General features: G+C 31.4%; 2 protein-coding genes across 2 annotated transcripts in view; one reads left to right on the forward strand and one right to left on the reverse strand.

The window, feature by feature from the left end:
• LOC102582040 (G patch domain-containing protein 4) overlaps positions 1-1,020 on the reverse strand; it is a 4,832-nt gene extending 3,812 nt beyond the window's left edge. The window contains exons 1-2 of the mRNA XM_006343866.2: positions 807-1,020; positions 145-229 (exon numbers count right to left, since the gene is read on the reverse strand). Of these exons, the coding sequence (XP_006343928.1) occupies positions 145-229; positions 807-884 (163 nt within the window). The 5' untranslated portion in view covers positions 885-1,020. The remainder of the gene's footprint in view (positions 1-144; positions 230-806) is intronic.
• Positions 1,021-3,496: 2,476 nt separating this feature from the next.
• On the forward strand, positions 3,497-9,617 carry LOC102582363 (2-C-methyl-D-erythritol 2,4-cyclodiphosphate synthase, chloroplastic). Its single transcript, XM_006343867.1, has 3 exons — positions 3,497-3,942; positions 5,758-5,888; positions 9,219-9,617. Exons 1-3 carry the CDS (start codon positions 3,624-3,626, stop codon positions 9,450-9,452), a joined length of 684 nt encoding a protein of 227 aa, XP_006343929.1. The 5' UTR covers positions 3,497-3,623; the 3' UTR covers positions 9,453-9,617.
• The last annotated feature ends 9,929 nt before the right edge of the window (positions 9,618-19,546 follow it).

Below are 19,546 nucleotides of genomic sequence, written 5' to 3' on the forward strand. Positions count from 1 at the left end.
TTTTGTCCCCCCCCCCCCCCCCCCCCTTAAACCCCCTTCCACACACACACACAGAGGAGAAGGGGGAATTGTTCTTTTTCCTTACTGCAGCAATGTAACAGAGCACATTACTACTACAGAAGCAATAAGGCAGTCAAAAAAAACCTGCAGTGTCTTGTTTGTTCTGAACTCTGACATATCCTTTGATTCCTTGCTTGTTCTTGCCTAGGCCTTCTCCTTCTTCCCATCCCTATTGAACACACATTTCATACGTATTAGAAATATATGTATCTATGGAAAGTTTGCAGATTAACTAGCAATACAAGTTCCTAGTTCCATCATTGGTTCATTGCAGTTAGGGGTGTACATGGTACAGAGCACCAGAAAACCTCTCATTAATCCCGAATCAAAATATACATCATACATAGAGTAAGTCTCAAAATCAAAAGCTCAGCATCACTCAATTGATATCATTCACTTCTCCTAATCACAAAATTCATGGAAATTAAACAAATATAAAATCCTCGAGCTTTAATATTACTATGGAGACAAAGAAGAGTACAAATATATAACTTATTCCAATTTGATATTTACATTTCTACAACTTTATGTAATTCATTTTTCATAGAAATCAAATAATTATTCTTAATCTCATTTTCTGTGGTTTTCTAGAACACGAATATGCAAAGTTACCAAATTTCAACTCAAATGACATGGATCAAACCATAAAAACAAAAATAATTCAAGTTTAGTAATTCAATTCAGTTCATTACATACAAATACGAGCATTTAAAAATGTATATGAAAGTAGAATGAAAATTGCGAACCATTTGTTTCATGAGACGGAAGGCAGCGGACTTTCTGGCAACTCCGACGTAGCAAACGGGAGCTTCCGGCGCCGCCATAGCCAACGATCGGAGGTGAAAATTGTCTCTTTGCAACGCTCTCTTCCTCTCTACACGGTGGTAGATAACGAGTTTCAATTAGCAAAGAGGAAGAGAGGGTTGGTGAACAAAAGGAAAGAGCGAAAGGGTTTTAGAAAAAGCAGTTGAGACCCTAATATCAGTGAATGCATGAGAAAAACCACTACAGTTTAGTTGGGCCGAGTTTGGTTGTAGAGGCCCATGAAGTGGCCCAAATTTGAAACTGGATGCTGAAGTAGGCCCAAATTTGAAACTGGATGTCCAAAACTAGTAATCAAAATGTACAAAGAATACTTATTAAAAGGAAAAATTACTTGGATGAGTGCCTTTTAAAAAATAATTACTGAGCGATACTTTTTATTTATTACCATTTATAGCAATACTTAATAATACTATGTTAAATTTGCAATATGTGTAAAAAATGAATTGTGTATGCAATTTATATGTATTATAACTATTTTTAAAAATATATATTATGTTTGTTTGGTAAGAAATTGACACATTGTATTATAAATATATTAAAATGTGTGATAAATGTATTATCCATCAATACAACTTGTATTATATGTGAATAATAAATTGTTCTTTGTAATATATATTAAAACTGTATTATAAATGAATAAGTGAAAAAAAATGTTATTACTATAAATGATAAATATTTTTTAATATAGTATATTTATGTAAGTTTCCTTTTTATTTGTGTATCAAACATTAAAAAAATAAAATAAAACGGATTAACAAAATTGCACTTTAATTAACAAAAATCTGATATGGAATTTAACTAAAGGCAAAAGTGCTCATTACCCCCTCTGAACTTGAAGTTTCTTATTCAGTGTACACCTAAACTATATTCCGTTTTAATTACCCCCGAACTTTTATTCCTCCATCGTGTACACCTTTATTGGTCACCTGGTGTAGAAATTGACAACAAACTCTACTAGGCACGTGAGGAAGTAATTTTTTTCCACATCATAAAGCTACAACGATAAAAAAAAAAAAAAAAAAAAACTAAAATCTCTATTTTTTTTTTTAATATTTGACATATTTCTGAGAACTTTCTCTCTCTATTCTCTAACTATTTATTCTCCCTAATCCCTTCTCCGTTTTCAAATTTCAGATTTTTTCTCTATTTTTCGTTTTAGTTGCATTTGCTAAATTCATGAATTATAATAGGAGACTTGGTTGTTTATGTGGGACTCCTCCAATTCTGAATTATAATACACCCAAAAAAGATGACGATGCAATAAGCTAGAAACTGACTTTGATTCTCTTCAACCACCACCCACTTCTTTCAATATCTACCAAAATTTGTTCAAAATAATTTGTCTTCTAAAACATGAGAATTCTTTTGCATTTACAAAAATGTGAGCTTTTCACCAATTTTTTAACAGTTAAATGCTGAGAAAACAAATAATTATAATTATTCAATTTTTAGATTTAAAAAAATAATCTTATTTAACAACCTATTTTTTATGAGCTGATGTTGTTTCAAAATTTGTATTAATTAAATTCCTATATAATGTGTGCAATATCATACTCTAATTTGTGTTAAAGTTTAATTTACTTAGTTGAAGTTTTTAATTAAAAAAATAGTATATATACACAAAACAAATTTAAGAAGACGAAGAGACGTTGGCTGAGTCATGAGTGTTCTTCGAAAAGTGGGGAAATGGACCCATTTAAGTTGGGTCCAGCTGAAAATTCACGTCACCACTTTTGTCAACATGTCACGCGCGTGTAGTCATGATTGGAGTAGGTGGACAATAAAGATGTACGCGATGAAGGAATAAACAAATTCGGGGGTAATTAAAACGAAATATAATTTAGGTGTATACTGAATAAAAAACTTCAAGTTCAGGGAGATAATGAGCAATTTTGCCTTTAACTAAATAAGTAATCAATTTTCATTGACCCAACCAATTTTTTTATCAAATAAAATAAACCCCACCCAACCCAAACCAGATTTCACTTTATTTATTTCTCAAATAGTGTATGAAAAAACATCTATCTTATCTATACTTAAGGTACAAATTTATTATTTTAGGCTTAATACATATCAAATTCTTTAATTTTGTCAAATTCTAAAATATTTTATTTGTGTTTTTATGATCTATTATGTACTTAAGTTAATCACATAAAATATGTTTTTCTTTTAAATTTATATTCCTTAACAAGTCATAAAACTCTAGTCATCTTTAATGGGGTTGATATGTATAATTAAAGAAAATGACGTATTTTTTTGGAAATTTTAGAATAACCTGTCATCGCTACAATCACTATTTTCGGATGAGCCCTCACTGTGTAATAATCTGCAAACCACACAGAGAATTTAAACCATACTAGGCAAATTCTATGCGATAGGCTCGACTCAGAAGGCAGGGAGATTGATCCTGGATTTCCATGTGGATGACCACCCCCAAACGGAGTCATTTCGAAGGATGAAAATGACATATTTTACGTAGTTAACATAATTATACAATAAACAGATGAAAAACACATATATTTTTTTAAATTTTGAATAAAAAATGTCTAATTGCATAAGTTCAATTGAAACATAATTAGTTCGAGTATTTAAATGAAATATTCCGACGAATGCCACTTGTCCTCGAAAAGATCCAAAAGTACCTAACGCCCGTCCTATATACTAACATACAAATGGAATAATCCCCTTCAATTTACACAATTTTTTTGAGATTCTCCACCAAACTGAGCTCGATTCCTATGGCTATGGCGTCTTCACTATTTTTTTCAACTCCAATTCCAACTAAACTAATCTCAAAGCAAAAACCCTTTTCTTATCACTCTTCAAATCCTCTTTTGCCCCAATTAACACACAAACCCTTGAGGAGTTTGGTGGTTTCTTCTGCAGCTGCAATTGAAGCTGAAACACAAACATCTAGCTCGAATTCCTCTCCATTGAAGTCTCTTCCTTTTAGAGTCGGCCATGGATTTGACCTTCATCGATTGGAACCTGGGTATCCTTTGATTATTGGTGGGATTAATATTCCTCATGATAGAGGCTGTGAAGCTCACTCTGATGGTAATTTTGACTTAACTCATACTCATTTTTTCGCACAGGCTGTTCTTTTCACTAATTTTTCGAACAATTGTTTAATTATAAAAATGGATAGTTGGTGATTTTGTTTGGCTATATTCATATATGGAGGATTGAACAATGTTTATATGTTTGTTTATTATTCTCTGGCATTTTAATATGTTTATCTGCTTGACTTAGCACGGAATTTAGAAGACTTTTGTATCTTGTGGTGTTAAATTAAAGACATGTTAGTACATCATTTCGGTTGCATTTTATTCAATGCGACTGAAAGCACAGCAATGATTTTCGATGGAAAATACCATTTGCAGGATTTCAATTGAGATTGTGAACAGGACATTAGTTTATTCTCGAGTTCTTGAATGCGTGTATTGGAATGATGAATTTGTTTCTTCTCCTTTTTGACAAATAAATTAGAATTCTCGTGGAGAATAGGCGAATATACGAGATTATACACCTGCCTCTAGGAGGGAAGCTCAGGGGTTAGAGTGTGCCTGATTCATATGCAGTTTCCTTTGTGAAAGATGCTCAGTCAAGAAGGATGTGCCACCATGGAATGTGCTAAATGTTCTTTTAGTCTGTTGGTCGTAAACATGACACTCGAAAATTAGAATTAAAGAGTTAACCCAAAAAAAAAAGAAAAGGAAAGAGACATTCTTCTTGAAATGGACTAAAAAGGAAAGTAAGACAAACAAATTAAAACAATGACAGTACTATTTATTTATTTATTTTTTTTATTTTTTTTTGATAACCGAGAAATCCGTCTGTGACCCGCCCTTTGGACCAATCACAGCCTTCTAAACTCGGTGGATAATGACAGTACTATTTATTTAGGCACTTTTAGAAGTTATTTCTAATTATAATTGGTAGTATGATTTGTAGTAGTGTTTTGTGCAGTTTCCAAATATGTGAATTGTATTTTAAGAAGATTAATGGTCATGATCACCAATTTATTTGACTCTTTTATTGTTTAGATTAAGCATTACAGAAAATGCATTTGATTATAATTTGTAATGCAAACGTTTAAGTATTTTCATTCATAAAAAAGGCCAGGTTTATATGTTTTCTCTGTGGTTTCTGTATATGCCATCTTCTATCTTGACAAGATTAAGAAACTAGTGACGTCCGATTTTTTTGGCGATCTTATCATATGTGTTTCCTGTTTAAACTTACTTAAAATAGTTTTCAAACAATGTAAATTGTACAAAAAATAAGTGTCAGTTGTAGTAAGCAGTTTTCAAATAAGTGGATTTTATTTGAAGAAGCTTAAGAAATGTACAAATTCACAGCAAAACTTAGATGTATGACGCTCAAATTCTCCATTTTTTAGGGAAAAAAGGTACCACTCTATTATACGAAATATCTGAATTTTACCCTCTATTATACTATGAAGACATTCATACTCTTGTTGTTAATAAATCGTCTCATTTTTTCCCTTGAATCCAACAAACCTCCGACCTGAAGTATGACAATGAGTAATTAGAACTGTAGATTAGAGTGGTAAATTTGTACTTCTTTTGTCAAGTAATTTGACACCGACACGTGGAATCCACCCTATCCTCACTGGAGTTCCATTAAAGTCAACGGAAAATACGAGACAATTTCCTAATGGTAAGGGATAAATGGTATCATAGTACAAGAAATGGTAAAATTATGTTATAGTAGAAGAGTAAATTTGGACCTTTTCCCTTATTTTTGGGATAGAGGATATACTTACTTCATACCATATGTAAGCTCATAAAGACTCGTCTCTATTGTTTAAGAGATTAATTTTTTTTTTTTTTGTGTTTATTCTTTTAGGTGATGTTTTGCTTCATTGTGTTGTTGATGCAATTTTGGGAGCTCTGGGGCTTCCTGATATTGGGCAGATTTTCCCGGACACTGATCCTAAATGGAAGGGTGCGCCTTCTTCGGTGTTCATGGAAGAAGCTGTAAGTTGATGCTCTTCTTTATTTTACTTTTTGTTAATTGAGTTCAACACTGACTCTGAGCTTCTTGGTGGAAAATCATGGCCACTTGTCCTTACTGTTCAGATGTGTCCTTGCTTGTCTTTACGGTAAAATCATGAATACTTGTTCCTTGCTGGATGTTAATATTGATCCATGCATTATAACAGTTCTCTCGCTGAAATCTTCATGCCTTCTGCGTCATAACTCACAGTTGGTTGACAATATTAGATGTGGTCAAACTTGGTTTTCAGGTTAGTGAGGGACCAAACAAGCAAATAGGATTAGAAGAGTATTTTTTTCTTGTGTGAAGTTGAGTAGATTAAGGAACTGGGTTGAAGTTATGAGTGGTTTGGTAAGTTTACACTTTGCAACTCAATACTTGAATCAAACAGCTTTACCTAACTTTCTCAAGTCTCACCAATGGGACCTGAGAAAGTTCATTCTCTAATTTTTGCACCCATGTGAATTGAATGGAGCTAAATGAAATAGTTAGTATAAGCAAGAAAAAACAAGAGCACCGCAGGGAAAGGAAATGTGGATAGAGAGGAATCAGGGATAGGAATAGGTGATAACAATGGCAAATAAACAATCAAATTAGTAAATTTATTCATGAAAACCGTAATCTTCTTCATGACACTCCCTGTTCTGTGCTCTATTATGAACGATTATTGGCAGATCTAATGACATGTCTGTAAGCAGGACACACTTTCCTCACTTTATCCGCATATGCTGGAAAAACTTAGCTGCTGGAAAGTAAATAAGCCAGTCTCCTTTCCGTATAATTTTTGGTCTCCTTCTCTGTGTTTTTCCTTCCTTTATTCTTCTATTCTCTTTTTGTTTTGGTAAATACTATGATCAAGTGGTTGCTTTCTATTGGTCAAGTAAGGCTAACTAAGGCTTCTCTAGAATTAGAGTTCTTTAACATCTAACACTTATCTCAGCATGAACATACAAGTCTAACTCTAGTACAAGGACCCCCGATAAACACCAGACCTAATTTAAGTGTAAGAATAGCATCTAAGTCGTAATTTCAATAGTTGATAACTTGATATTGTCTATATGGATCCTTTGTGTCCATTGTGTTCTGATCTTAGCTTAATTGGCACTAAATCCATAAGATTGTAGGTATTTTTTAAGCAATTTCAATCGATGTGATTTTAGGTCTACCTCATTCCATTTAATCACCTTCAATCCTTAATTTATCACACGTACTGTCAGTGCATATGATGAATATGTAGGACATTGCAAAATCATCTCGGATTACCGTCTCTCATTTCATCCTAACCCCGTACTGCTTTGCTCCTGTTGTTGGATGTGGTCATTTGTAATTGAGTCCTATCTTGTATGACTACACATTCATCTTGAAATTACGTTTTTCTTGTGGAATATGTTGGGTATTAGAGGCCAATATTTTCTCTAATATAAGCATTACTGCTGTCATAAATGTTCTATAGAGTTTGCCTTTCACTATGTTCTGTATCTTCCAAGTGCATGGCACTTCCATAGCACTCCTCTATATATTTTTGATTTTATGTGTTATGGTTTCTTCTATGATACCTAACTGTTAAAAGATGGGCTAAATATCTGGATTTTCTACATTTCTGTATTCGCTATCCGCACGTTATCAGCCAAGTCCTACTCTGTTCTTACAATCTCAACATCTTGTCAAGGATGCAATTCCAGACCAGCACAACCTACTCATTTATTGTGTTGATTTGTCTTTGCTTTTGACTCTTTCAGAACTGGAGAAGAGAACGACTAAAGATTCTTGCCCTGATGCCTTCTTTTTTCCTGCTCTTTTCACCCTTTTCCTCCATTGATTTTGTAATTCATTTCTTTTCTCTGAGTGTGTAGTTAGTTGTTTTGGATAATTAATGGATAGTTTGAAGGAAGTTTACTTCATTCTCCTAATGATGGCTAAACTCACATGTTTGTTGCCTTATCAGTCACATCATATACAACTTTTTTTTCTTACGAAGTCAGTCACATCATATGCAACTTTTTTTCTTATGAAGTCAGTCACATCATATACAACTTTTTTTTAATGAAGTCAGTCACATCATATACAACTTACCTGCATACAAACCAGATAAGTAGATAATGAAATGTATGGAGACACAACTCAGCACAAGTTTTAAAGAATTCAACAACTCAGGGAAATAATATGCAGTGGGGGTTTGTGATTGGCCCTATCCTTGTGTTTGACCTACCTGCCTCCTTTGTCAACCACTGCTTTCTTACTTGATACATGGCATAACAGGTAGAATAGTGGATACCAGCATGATGTGTAGTTGAGCTTTATTTTATGCACTCTTACATCCTGGAGGGTTGTTAATTTTGTTGATTTACTTTAATATGTCATTCATTGACAAATGTTCTGGTTTTGCTTTTTGACGAGTGACAAGTTTTCTGGTTTCTATTGAGTGAAATATGAGGAAATCGCAAGTACTAACTGCATTGAGATGGTAATGCGACTTACAAGAAATAGCTTTCGTACTTTGTGTCTTATTCTGTGTAAGCTAGGTTCCATTTTCATTTGTTCGATTAACATAACTGTTGCCGATATGTTCAAATGAAGTTTCTTTCCATTCAAATTGAAGATTTGCAAGCCCCACACAGAGGCTATTTTTTATAGTAGTCTGGTTTGTCATCCGGATATATAAGAGGTGAAGTGGATTGTCTGCACCTAATTAGTAAGATAGTAATACTAACACTTTCAGTTTAGGGGAATCAATTAGCTTGTTTGGTAGAGATTACATGACAGTGATAGATGTTAGGTGAGATTGCTGAAAATGAACAAAATAGTTTTTCCTTGATAATGTTGCCTGAGACAACTAACAATTGTAGCTAGGCTTTTCGCCCATTGTCCCTTGGATCTCTGAATAGAAGATTATTGTACTGAACGTGGAACAATTACACCTAAACACTATAGGAGAATCAAAGTGAGAATTAATTAGATATGTGCTTATAATTCAAGAACTAGTTCAAGCCGAGAACAAATAATAGAATGACTAGATTTTTTTACTAAAAAGGCTCGAACAATCAAATCTTGACGTAGAAATTTGTCCAGGGTAAGTAACATGAGACCATAACCAAAGATTGAGATGAAATTGTTCTTCCGTACTTGCAAAGCATTTTAGAAGATTTTGAATAACCACTATTCTTCCTATTGCCTTCTTTAATATGTCAATAGGAGTGAACTATTTTCCTTTCATAGAAAATTTCATTTTTCATCATCAGTAACGGTAGTACTAAATTGCATTTAAATTAGTAGATGATCTAACTTGTCCACGCTTTATGGTTAATGTCCAGGTGCGTCTAATGCATGAAGCAGGTTATGAATTGGGAAACCTAGACGCCACTTTGATTTTACAAAGACCAAAAGTGAGCCCACACAAGGAGTCTATTAGAGCCAACTTGTGTAAGCTGCTTGGTGCTGATCCTTCTGTTGTAAACCTGAAAGCAAAGACTCATGAGAAAGTTGACAGTCTCGGTGAGAACAGGAGTATCGCGGCTCATACTGTTGTTCTTCTTATGAAGAAATAGTGAATAGAGTTTTGTCAATTTTGTTGTATAAAATTTGTGTACTGTAGCATTTACTAGCCATTTAGAGAGCACATCATGTTGATCTTCTTGGTCATACATATTTTCAGAACTTTATAGTCAAAAATTGGAATTTCATCACCTTATTAATTTCCTCCATTTTGTTTATATCTGATTATAGCAGCTGGTCTGGGAGAAAAAGATGAATACATACTACTATAATATTTCTGATGACCAAAATATGCAAGTTATTGTTGCTAGCTGCAACAACTACGACTTAATAAAATTAGTGGCCTTTCTTGTTCTTTCATATTCATTTGTGTAGTATTGTTACAAGACAGAGCATATAAGTTCACAATGAACGTTAGATAGTAACGTCTATTAAGTATAGTTTCACAAGTGGGATTTGGAGAGGATGGACGTATGTAGATTTTATCCCTATCTTTGGAGGGTATTGAGACTGTTTCTGATAGCTCGATTTTAAATTTCTAAGTAAGTTCCAGTTCTTGTAGAACATACAGTGATATTTCATCAGTTTCTTTGAAGGTTAAGTCAATTTGTTTGATCAACATAAGCATATGGGATAAAATTCCACACATTCTACATTAGTATAAGTTCTAGCATTTTCACAGTCAGAAATTTATGTTGAAGGAGATGACAACCTTAAATTTGTTCAACAAAATTGAAAGGCTACCATTCAATACTAGTATCTAGTTTCTTTTGTGGCATACTATATGGTCTTGTTCTTCTCTTTTACCTTTTGTTTAGACTTTTCCTCCTTATTCACATCAGCCCACACAAACAAAAACATTTAAAATGATGAATAGAGAGTTGAAAAAATATTCACACTAAGAATTTTGATTCTTGAATGGTTTTGCACTTGACCAAATTAGTTGATTTTCTCAGATTTTGAGTGCTGAATGATTCTGGAATTAGATATCAAATTCTTGAAATTAGAGTTTTTGTGGCATATGTTAAATTGACCAAACTAATTGTAATTATAAAAATCAGAACTAAAAAGTAGGGGTAACGTCTGCATACACTCTACCCTCCTTAGATTCTACTTTGTGGGATTATACTGGGTGTATTGTTGTAGAATTAAGAAAGTCTCCAGTATGACTTTGAGCCGAGAGTATTGGAAACAACCTCTTTACCCCCACAAAGGTAGGTTGTATATTTAACCCTCCCCATATCCCACTCGTGGAACAACAATGGGTATGTTGTAAGAAAGTCTCCAATATGTCTTTTGAACCGAGGCTATTTCTACCCCAAAAAGATAGAGATAAGATTTGTGTATATCCTAGGCCCCCAGACATGGACAACACTGGGTATGTTGTTGTAAGAAAGTCTCCGGTATGTCTTTTTAGCCTAGACTTTTTCTACCCCATAAAGACAGAGATAAGATTTGTGTATATCCTACACATCCAGACGTCGCTTGTGGGACTACATTGAATATGTTGGTGTCGTAAGAAAGTCTCTAATATGTCATTTGAGCCGAGGATATCACTAAGATTTGCGTACATACAACCTTTCATCGGATGTCATTTATGGACCACATAAGGTTTGTTGGTGTTGTAAGAAAGTCTCCATAAAAAGTCATGACTAGTTTAATTTCTGAATGATAATCATATTACTCCAATGTACTATTGAATTTTGACTTTTGAAAAAGAACTGAGAAAATTTCAAACTAGGATTAGGTAGTGATGTCTTGATTGAGGGCTAAATCAGATATTTACTCTTAATTAAGATTGGATCAACTTGGGCAACATATATTATTATTCCAAATCAATCAACAAAATTTTGTCCAAAAAAAAAAACGTTTTAACAAAGGACATATATAATGTTACTTTGATGTAAAACGAATTGCATATCTAGAGGAAAAACAAACAAATAAACAAATTAATGAAGTCGATTAACTATCACGTGTCTGAAACCTATTGTGTCGATTAATTTGAATTCATGTCATAAGTAACCCAATATCGAGAGTTCTAGCACTTCCTGTCAAATAGGACTACACTTCAAAGCTGAACTCGAAAACTCTAGTTAATGATAAATACTTTTTACTATTTTACCCTTGGTGGTGGTAATGACACATTCTCAACATATATTATGACTAAGTTAAATTTTGGATGAATTAGGCCACGATTTATACGTGGTCAAGTAAATTTGTATTTTCTTTTTTGACGTCTAGTAAATTTATACTAATCCGTCTAAATTTGACTCAATTCATTCATTTGACACCCTTATTATTATTATAATTGAGAATTAGAAATACTAGTATTCAAGCAAAGTTAATTTTAGTGTGACTGCAGGGACACACCAAAAAAGTCTTAGATTTGGATATTGACTTGTAATTATTTATTTTTTCCCTGCCAATTTAATTTGTACACAAAAAAGCCATCCACATGGTTGACTCATTCTTCATTTCATTTATTTTTTCCAAGTTGTTTTATTTTCTTTCTCAAAATCGTATTGTCTTGTGAAAAATTATGAGAATTTTAACACTTTATGACTTCGAAAAGGTTATTGGTGAGTTTTTTTTTTGGTTTTTCACTTGTGTTCAGATCCATATCAGAGTCTAATTAAATTTGAATTCGCATCGGAAAGCTAACAAAGGCAATCCGTACTCAGGGACTTAAATCCGAGACCTCTGGTTATGAATGAAAGAGTACTTACCACTACTGATTGATGAATTGTGCACGCTATAAACATTAAGTTTGAGTAATTGTTGACTCTATTATTTGAATTTATTTTTGCTTATGAATCATATGCTTATATTTTCCCTTTATTTGCGTATGGTGCAAATGTTCCTCTTGCTTTATTTATTTTTGAAAAAAGATAATTAAACACACCTAGTAGAATTAGGTCAATAATCACTTCTCCATGTTTTCTTTTTTGTCTCCCTTAAAGTATGACTTTTGTTGACTTTATAAAAATAGCATAAATGGTATGGTTAATTAAGTAGGCATTTAGGTGTCGTATCAAATTTTGTGACTTGAGTTGAAGATTTATCGGCAATAATCTCTCCATTTACAATTCACACGATAGAGATAATCAAGGTCGTATACACACTATTCTTTTTAAATATCACTTATAGAATTACACCAAGTATGTTATTGTTGTTGTATTCAGTCAATGATGTAGCCACATATAACCTAGGATGATAATCAAACACCTTTCATCGAAAAATCATACTATGTATATAGAAAATTGTTTGAAATATATCGATCAAAAATTATTTTTCATACATATGTATTAAATCATAAACACCCTTAACAAAATTTATGATTTCGCTACTGTATTTACTATATCAATTCAAGTTTAAGAGGATTTTTATGCTATTTAAGTGCTAATGAAACTATTGGTCAAACATAATTTTTGGTAAGATCAGAGCTTGACTTTACAATAAATCGACATGCAAAAATACGTTTAAACAAATACATTCAAGGAGTATCGTGAACTCACTAGTGATGCATATCACTATGGACTTAATCTATACCTACATTGATCGATAACATATTTTTTTACCTCATCAAAATTAATTTAATCGGTTATAATATAATGCTTTTCGATTTTGTAGGTTATCATATTAGGTTTATTATAAATAAATATATATAAAAAAGTTCATATTATTATTAGTAATTTAACCTTACGATGTAAAAAATAATACATCGATAATACACCGACCTTAAACTCTATCATTATTACTACTCCTTATGTCTTGCATATGAAACTTGAGATTTGAGAACTTGATTTTACCTTTCTAAGATCTTGAATATATATATATATTATTTTTATTTTTATTTTTAAAAAAAGACAATTACTAGAAATACTTATAATAATTATACCTCGATCTCAAACAAGTTGAGATCAATTATAAAAATAGCTAGATTATTTTAATGTGTTTAAAAACAGTGCAGCATAACATGCTCTGAATAGGCCAAATTTCAAACATGGACATAAATTAAATTTAAAAATTGCCTAATATATAATTGAATGATATTGAGTGGAAAAAAATGCTTAAAATGTGTGGACGGAGAAAAAGCAACTATTTTTTGGTACTGCATTTGCTTGGTGAAATTATAGTAAAAAAGTAATTCTATACCAAAAAACAGAACTACTTTAGTCTTTGTACTTTTTTAATTCCCAAAAACCAAAACATTTTTCACAAGAGAAACATGAAAGTTTATGGTTGACGACACAACATTCATAGTTTTAGATTTATTAATGGAAAAAAGATGAACTATTTCTTCATCATCATCATCATCATATATGTATATATATATATATATATATAAGCAGAGGCGTATCCAGGATTTCGGAAGAATGGGTGCATTATTATATCTAAGATATAAATTTGATCGGTTTGACCTTTATGTTCTTAACACTGAATCGTTAACTTTTAAAAATTATACGTCCAATGTATGTAATACTACAAGTTTTAAATTTTAATATACACATTTGATTTAATTATATAAAAATTATACCGTGCTAAATAATTTTTTTAGGAATTTTCAATGTTACACACTTGAAAATTTTGAAAGATTAAAGTTAAAAAAACAAAAGAAAAATTGATTGAAACGTCAAAAGTGTTATCAATAACTACTTGGAGTGGTGTTACGTACAAAATAAGATAAATATAAGATTTAAATTTCTATCTTTGCTTAGAGAGGTGTACCCAATCATCATTGTATTATTATATGCTATTTTTAACGTGGGTTCACAACTCTATATTTAAATATTTTTTTAAAAATATAATACTATGATCTAGAGAGGGGAGCACAGGTTCACGTGAACTCACGGAACCCCTCTAGATACGCCTCTGTATATAAGTACTCTTCGTTATATTTTTAGGTTATTTATACACTCATCATAGAATAAATAGTCTTATATTTGCCCTTGGACCAACATAACACCGACCTAAAAGATAATATAGCATAGTTTTTGACATTTTTTTCGAAAGTATTTTGATATGTCATCCAATTTATGGTACATATGGAGCTCTTATATGTTATTGAAAAATACGAAACAATTTACTAATGATAAAGATATGAATGTTCGCATAGCTTTTAGATAGGGTATAGTCGGTAGAATTGAGGAGGTTCATCCAATGGCGGATTTAGGATTTAGAGTCCGTGGGTGTCAAATAGACTTATTCATTAAAAATTATTAAAAAAAAATAATGTGCCAGCTGTTTTTCCTTAAAAAAAAAACGTGCTTGGAGCCTTTTTTTTTCTTAAAAAACGTTTGCAGCAAATTTCTCAAAAAAATAGGTACAAATGGGATTTGAACCCACAACATCAGCCTTCTAAAGTTGCCCTCCTACCGTGGCACCACAAGCCGGTTTTGTTCACTGGGTGGCACTCTTTATATTTATATAAATATTATGTATAAATACCTATGTATATATAGAGTTTCTGTCGAAACTCGGGGGTGGCGTGACACCCCCATACCCCTTCATAGATCCCCCCTGGGTTCATCCATATCCTCTTTGGCAGAAAATTACACTTTTTATACATGATTACATATTAAGAAGTTTATTTTCCCTACCGCAGTCCAGCTTGATAGTTTCCACCGCATGTCCGATGTTGAACCCTGAGATTTGACGGCAGACTTAAAAAGCCACCTATACATACACTTTAAGCCCAATCATTCTGTATAACGGTTGAAGTGTAATGATCATATATACTTCTGTTATGCATTGTATGTTTCATAATAGGTCTCGTTCTTCTAATTTTTTCCGATTATTCATTGGTATTACCTTGACACCAAAGTTCGACCTAATGCTTTATTTATGTATATATTTATAAATATAGTAAATATTGAATCTCATTCGAATTTTTTTGTATATTTATTTTTCAAAATTTTAAATTTCTTAGTAAAAATTTCGATTCTGCTATTACTAGGAGCTTTAAGTCTATCTAGTGATAAAAGCATCGGATATTGGCGTTAGGTGCACAATTACATCACGAATAAAATGCCTTCTGTTTTTGCACTAAAGTTTATTAAGAATATTCTTTTGGATATTAATCACTAGCCAAAAGAATCAATCAGATTAATCGCATGGCTATATGGTGATTAACGTTTATCGTAATTTACGTACTAATTAATTGCATGTATTTTTAATTGACTATTGCGTAAAAAAAAATGTTTTTCCCCTTTTATTTTTGTTGTCTTCCTCCCATGCGCTTTAACTTTAAAGTACAATTAAATTTAATTCACGTTGAAAAGTGCCGCACTGAATGCGTAAACACTTAATTTTTCTCTTAAATAAGGATTGAAATTCATAATTAGTAATCATTATAACTCCCTTTGATTAAAATTTTTAAATTTTTTTTTTTCGTAAAATAAATTTCTTAAAAATGAGAAAAATAACTTATCTAGTAGAAGTAGAAAAAGAAGTTCTACAACTAACATTCCGTATTCATTCTATCATCAGTCGTCATTACCCACCAACACACCTCATCTTAACTCCGTTCTAATCAGTGGCGGAGCTAGGATTTTTAATAAGGGGGTTCAAAATCTAAAGAATTAAACACACGAACTAATCGATGGATGTTCGACATATTTACTATATATACATAAAAATAATTTTAACCATATATAAATAATAATATTTTCTGTCGAAGGGGTTCAGATGAACCCCGTAACAGAAGGGTGGCTCCGCCCCTGCCGTCCTCGTAGTGGCCTCCCATCCCCACCGCCCACCACCCCGGCCCACATCCCTATCCTACCCAGCGTTGCATAGTATTTATCTAAACTCTTAAGAATAATAATTTTTACTTACGTATGAATACAACAAAATAAGTAAAAAAATTACTTACTTTTTCTGTAAATTTTTTTTTTTTTTTAAAAACATTTTTAGTTCCTACTGAACACACGTACACCCTTAATTCCAAAGTTGACTTTGAGAATGATCTAAATTAATAAGACTCGTATTACATTAAATTCTTCCTTTTTTGGGGTTTTGTTTCCACGTACACTCTAGGGCCTCAACTTTTTGGAAATAATAATAGCAACACCGTCAAATTAAAATTTTGGTAGTTCAAAGGCCACAGTCACAACTTACAAGACGGTGGAGAAGTATCCAGATGGCTAGCAAGGGAGTATACACTATTTTTACGTTGATCTGACTCTTCAAAAATATTATCGCACTTGTGTTGATACATACCAATTGATATTTTTTTTAAATAAAATCGAATAACATAGGGTTTGAAAGTATGGGACGCTCCAAAATTCAAATTTTTGGGTAAAATATTAATCCAGTTATAATATATATATATACCGATAGAGTAATGAAATTATTAAGTAAAATTATATAACTCAATGAGTCGATCATGTACAAATTGTATAGCTAATAATTCCAAGAAAATAACAGAAATGATCTATTATGTTTTGAGGTATGTTCAAAATGATCGTGTTAATATATTAGTGAATAATTTTGATACTTTAAATTTAACGAAAGTGAATAATACTTTTAATTTTTGTTAAATATTTAATGAACTATAACTTCTTTACACGTAACTCAATGTGATACACGAATTGAATTCAAGTTTAGCTAACACAATTTTGAGAAAATGATTTCATGAATATATTCTTGAATAGTTTTGATCCTCTATATTTTAAAAAATGATTTACGATTTACCTTATAACGTGTTTCCATGATCAAAATATTGTTGAATTTATATGTGAACATAAGAAGTGAGAATCACAAATTATTATGAACCATGTTATAAACACCATGTTCTAAGGTCAATACTTCAGTATAGAGTACAACCATTAATGCATTGACAAAGATAATTAATAGTTGTACTATTTCATGATATAAGAGTACATATGGTTACATCTTATTAAGAAATTATTCTTTTTCCGCTACCAAAAACTTAGGAATAAATTGAAAATCGAAGGAAATTAAATTGACGCGCCGACCGCGTTAGATGATATATGAATGATTTTTTTAAAAATGGATTAAATGCAAATAATTCACGTTTCCTTACTATTTTTGTGCATGTGCTTGAACGTTTACGTAATTATGGTTCAATAATCAAATTAACTATATGTTTTAAGCAAAACATATCATATGTGTTGAAGGTGTTAATGACCACTAATTCACTTGCTTTAATCTCACAAGTCAAACGCCTACGATTTAATTCTAAAGAAATTGATGAGAATAAAAAAATTAAAAGTATATAGATAAGTGTAAAAAAATCGCGTGAGCATGATTTATTGAATACTATATATATATATATATATATATATATATTATCATACTAGCTAAGATTCAATTTTAATTCGACCTAAACAACAAGATCCATCGTAGAAAGAGTGGAAATGATTGAATTTATGGTCCATAACAAATGATCTTTTAAATATACAACTCTTTTCACAGGAGATCGATATACAAGATATACTATAAAAAAATTAGTAAATAAAATACATGAGCCTAACAAATCATAAAATGTAAGAAATTAAAAGTATTGCTTAATATCTAGTTGAATTTTACACCCTTAAGAATATACAAGGTGACGCTTTTTTATTTTATTTTTTATATTGTACTCTAATGTTTTTTTTTGGGGGGGGATTTAAAAGATCAACGTATCGAACACTTTTGAAGAAAGTATTTTCAATATTTTTTTAATGATAAGTGTGGACCATTATGTTTCAAAATACTTTCTATTTGGATATAAAAAATTATATTACATACTACTATTTTGTTTTCTTTTTATGTAAGATCGTATGAAAGCAACAAAAAGAAAAAGAAGCACACGTACAATTTTTTTTCCTACTTTTTGTCTTTTAGGTCTAAAAAATAACACATCATCCGACATTAATTTTTTTTTTTAAGAAAAAAAAAAAGTTGCAACCAAACAGCTAAGTAAAATTCCTTATGTTATCCATTGGTTTGACATATAATGTTCTTATTCGCCGACATTTTAATTAAATTAATTAATTATAATTTTGGAGCATTTTGCTATAATCAAATACAGGATTAGTTTAATAATCTTTGATAGATAATTGTTACAAGTTTATTTTCATGCTTAGCAGAAAGTAATAAATGATTATAATCAATAAGAAAACTTTTTCTTTTATAATGTTTTTTATTTGATCCTTACAAATGCATATTTCTCCGCAATCTTCAAGTTGGAAGTGAAAGGTACTTACCATCCGAGCAACTCTCTCGTCAATAAAAAAACTCAATAGTAATTAGCTTGGAGTAATGTAGGATTAAGAATTTCTCTAGAAGTCTTAGAACAATTAATGAAGAAGTATAAAATGAATGAAAATAAACTCTAGAGCTTTTATTCGTTTAGACTTTGAAAGTTTGAATATTTACGAGTGAGTTTAACTTCTATATACAATGTAAGCGTGTATATATATTTTTTGTACTAAACGAATAAAAAAACGAGTTTTCACTTATCACTATCAAAACGTTACATCACACCTCTATAAGGAAATCTTTAGTATTTACGAAAATAACCTTTAATCAGATTTAATCTCGAAGATTCGTGAAGCCTTTGAAATTAGTGAAGCTAGTTGTCATAGTGAGTAAATTAACTATCAACTTCAAGTAACCTACAACGATAGTTAAGTACTACCTAAGTCTATTTTCATATACAGTACTCATCCGTCTCATTTTATGTAAAATATTCAGACTTGACACGATATTTAAGAAAAAAAATAAAAGACATTTGAGCCTTATGATCTAAAATAATGTATAATTAATTAAATAAATGGATAGTGCAAAAAGTATTGACCACAAGATTTAAAGTATTACACACATTTTTGCTCTATTTTAAATTTTGAATCTCGTCAAACTAAAACACTTAATTGAAACGATGAAAAAATGTTGTTATTAAGTCCAAACTAGCAATTATTATTTTTTGTCTATGAGTTGTGTTTGGTAGGGAAAAGAGGGGACCTTTGTACAGTTCATAATTAGTGCGCTATTAGCATACACACACGTACTAAACTTACCTAACGTATCTCAAGATTGTATTATTTTCAACAAATTAAATACTACTACTATATAGTTTTTATTTTTCATATTACTTGGGGTTTGGGGTTTGGGGGGGGGGGGGGTAAGGGGGGCGGGCCCA

Source organism: Solanum tuberosum, unplaced genomic scaffold (assembly GCF_000226075.1).
Source record: "Solanum tuberosum cultivar DM 1-3 516 R44 unplaced genomic scaffold, SolTub_3.0 scf00048, whole genome shotgun sequence".
NCBI lineage: Eukaryota > Viridiplantae > Streptophyta > Magnoliopsida > Solanales > Solanaceae > Solanum > Solanum tuberosum.

Bases quoted from the DNA above. Each gene is read 5' to 3' on its own strand.
- LOC102582363 (XM_006343867.1), top strand. From the start codon at position 3,624: ATGGCTATGGCGTCTTCACTATTTTTTTCAACTCCAATTCCAACTAAA. The intron at 3,943-5,757 runs GTAATTTTGACT...TTATTCTTTTAG, and splicing joins CTGTGAAGCTCACTCTGATG to GTGATGTTTTGCTTCATTGT. The intron at 5,889-9,218 runs GTAAGTTGATGC...GTTAATGTCCAG, and splicing joins CGGTGTTCATGGAAGAAGCT to GTGCGTCTAATGCATGAAGC.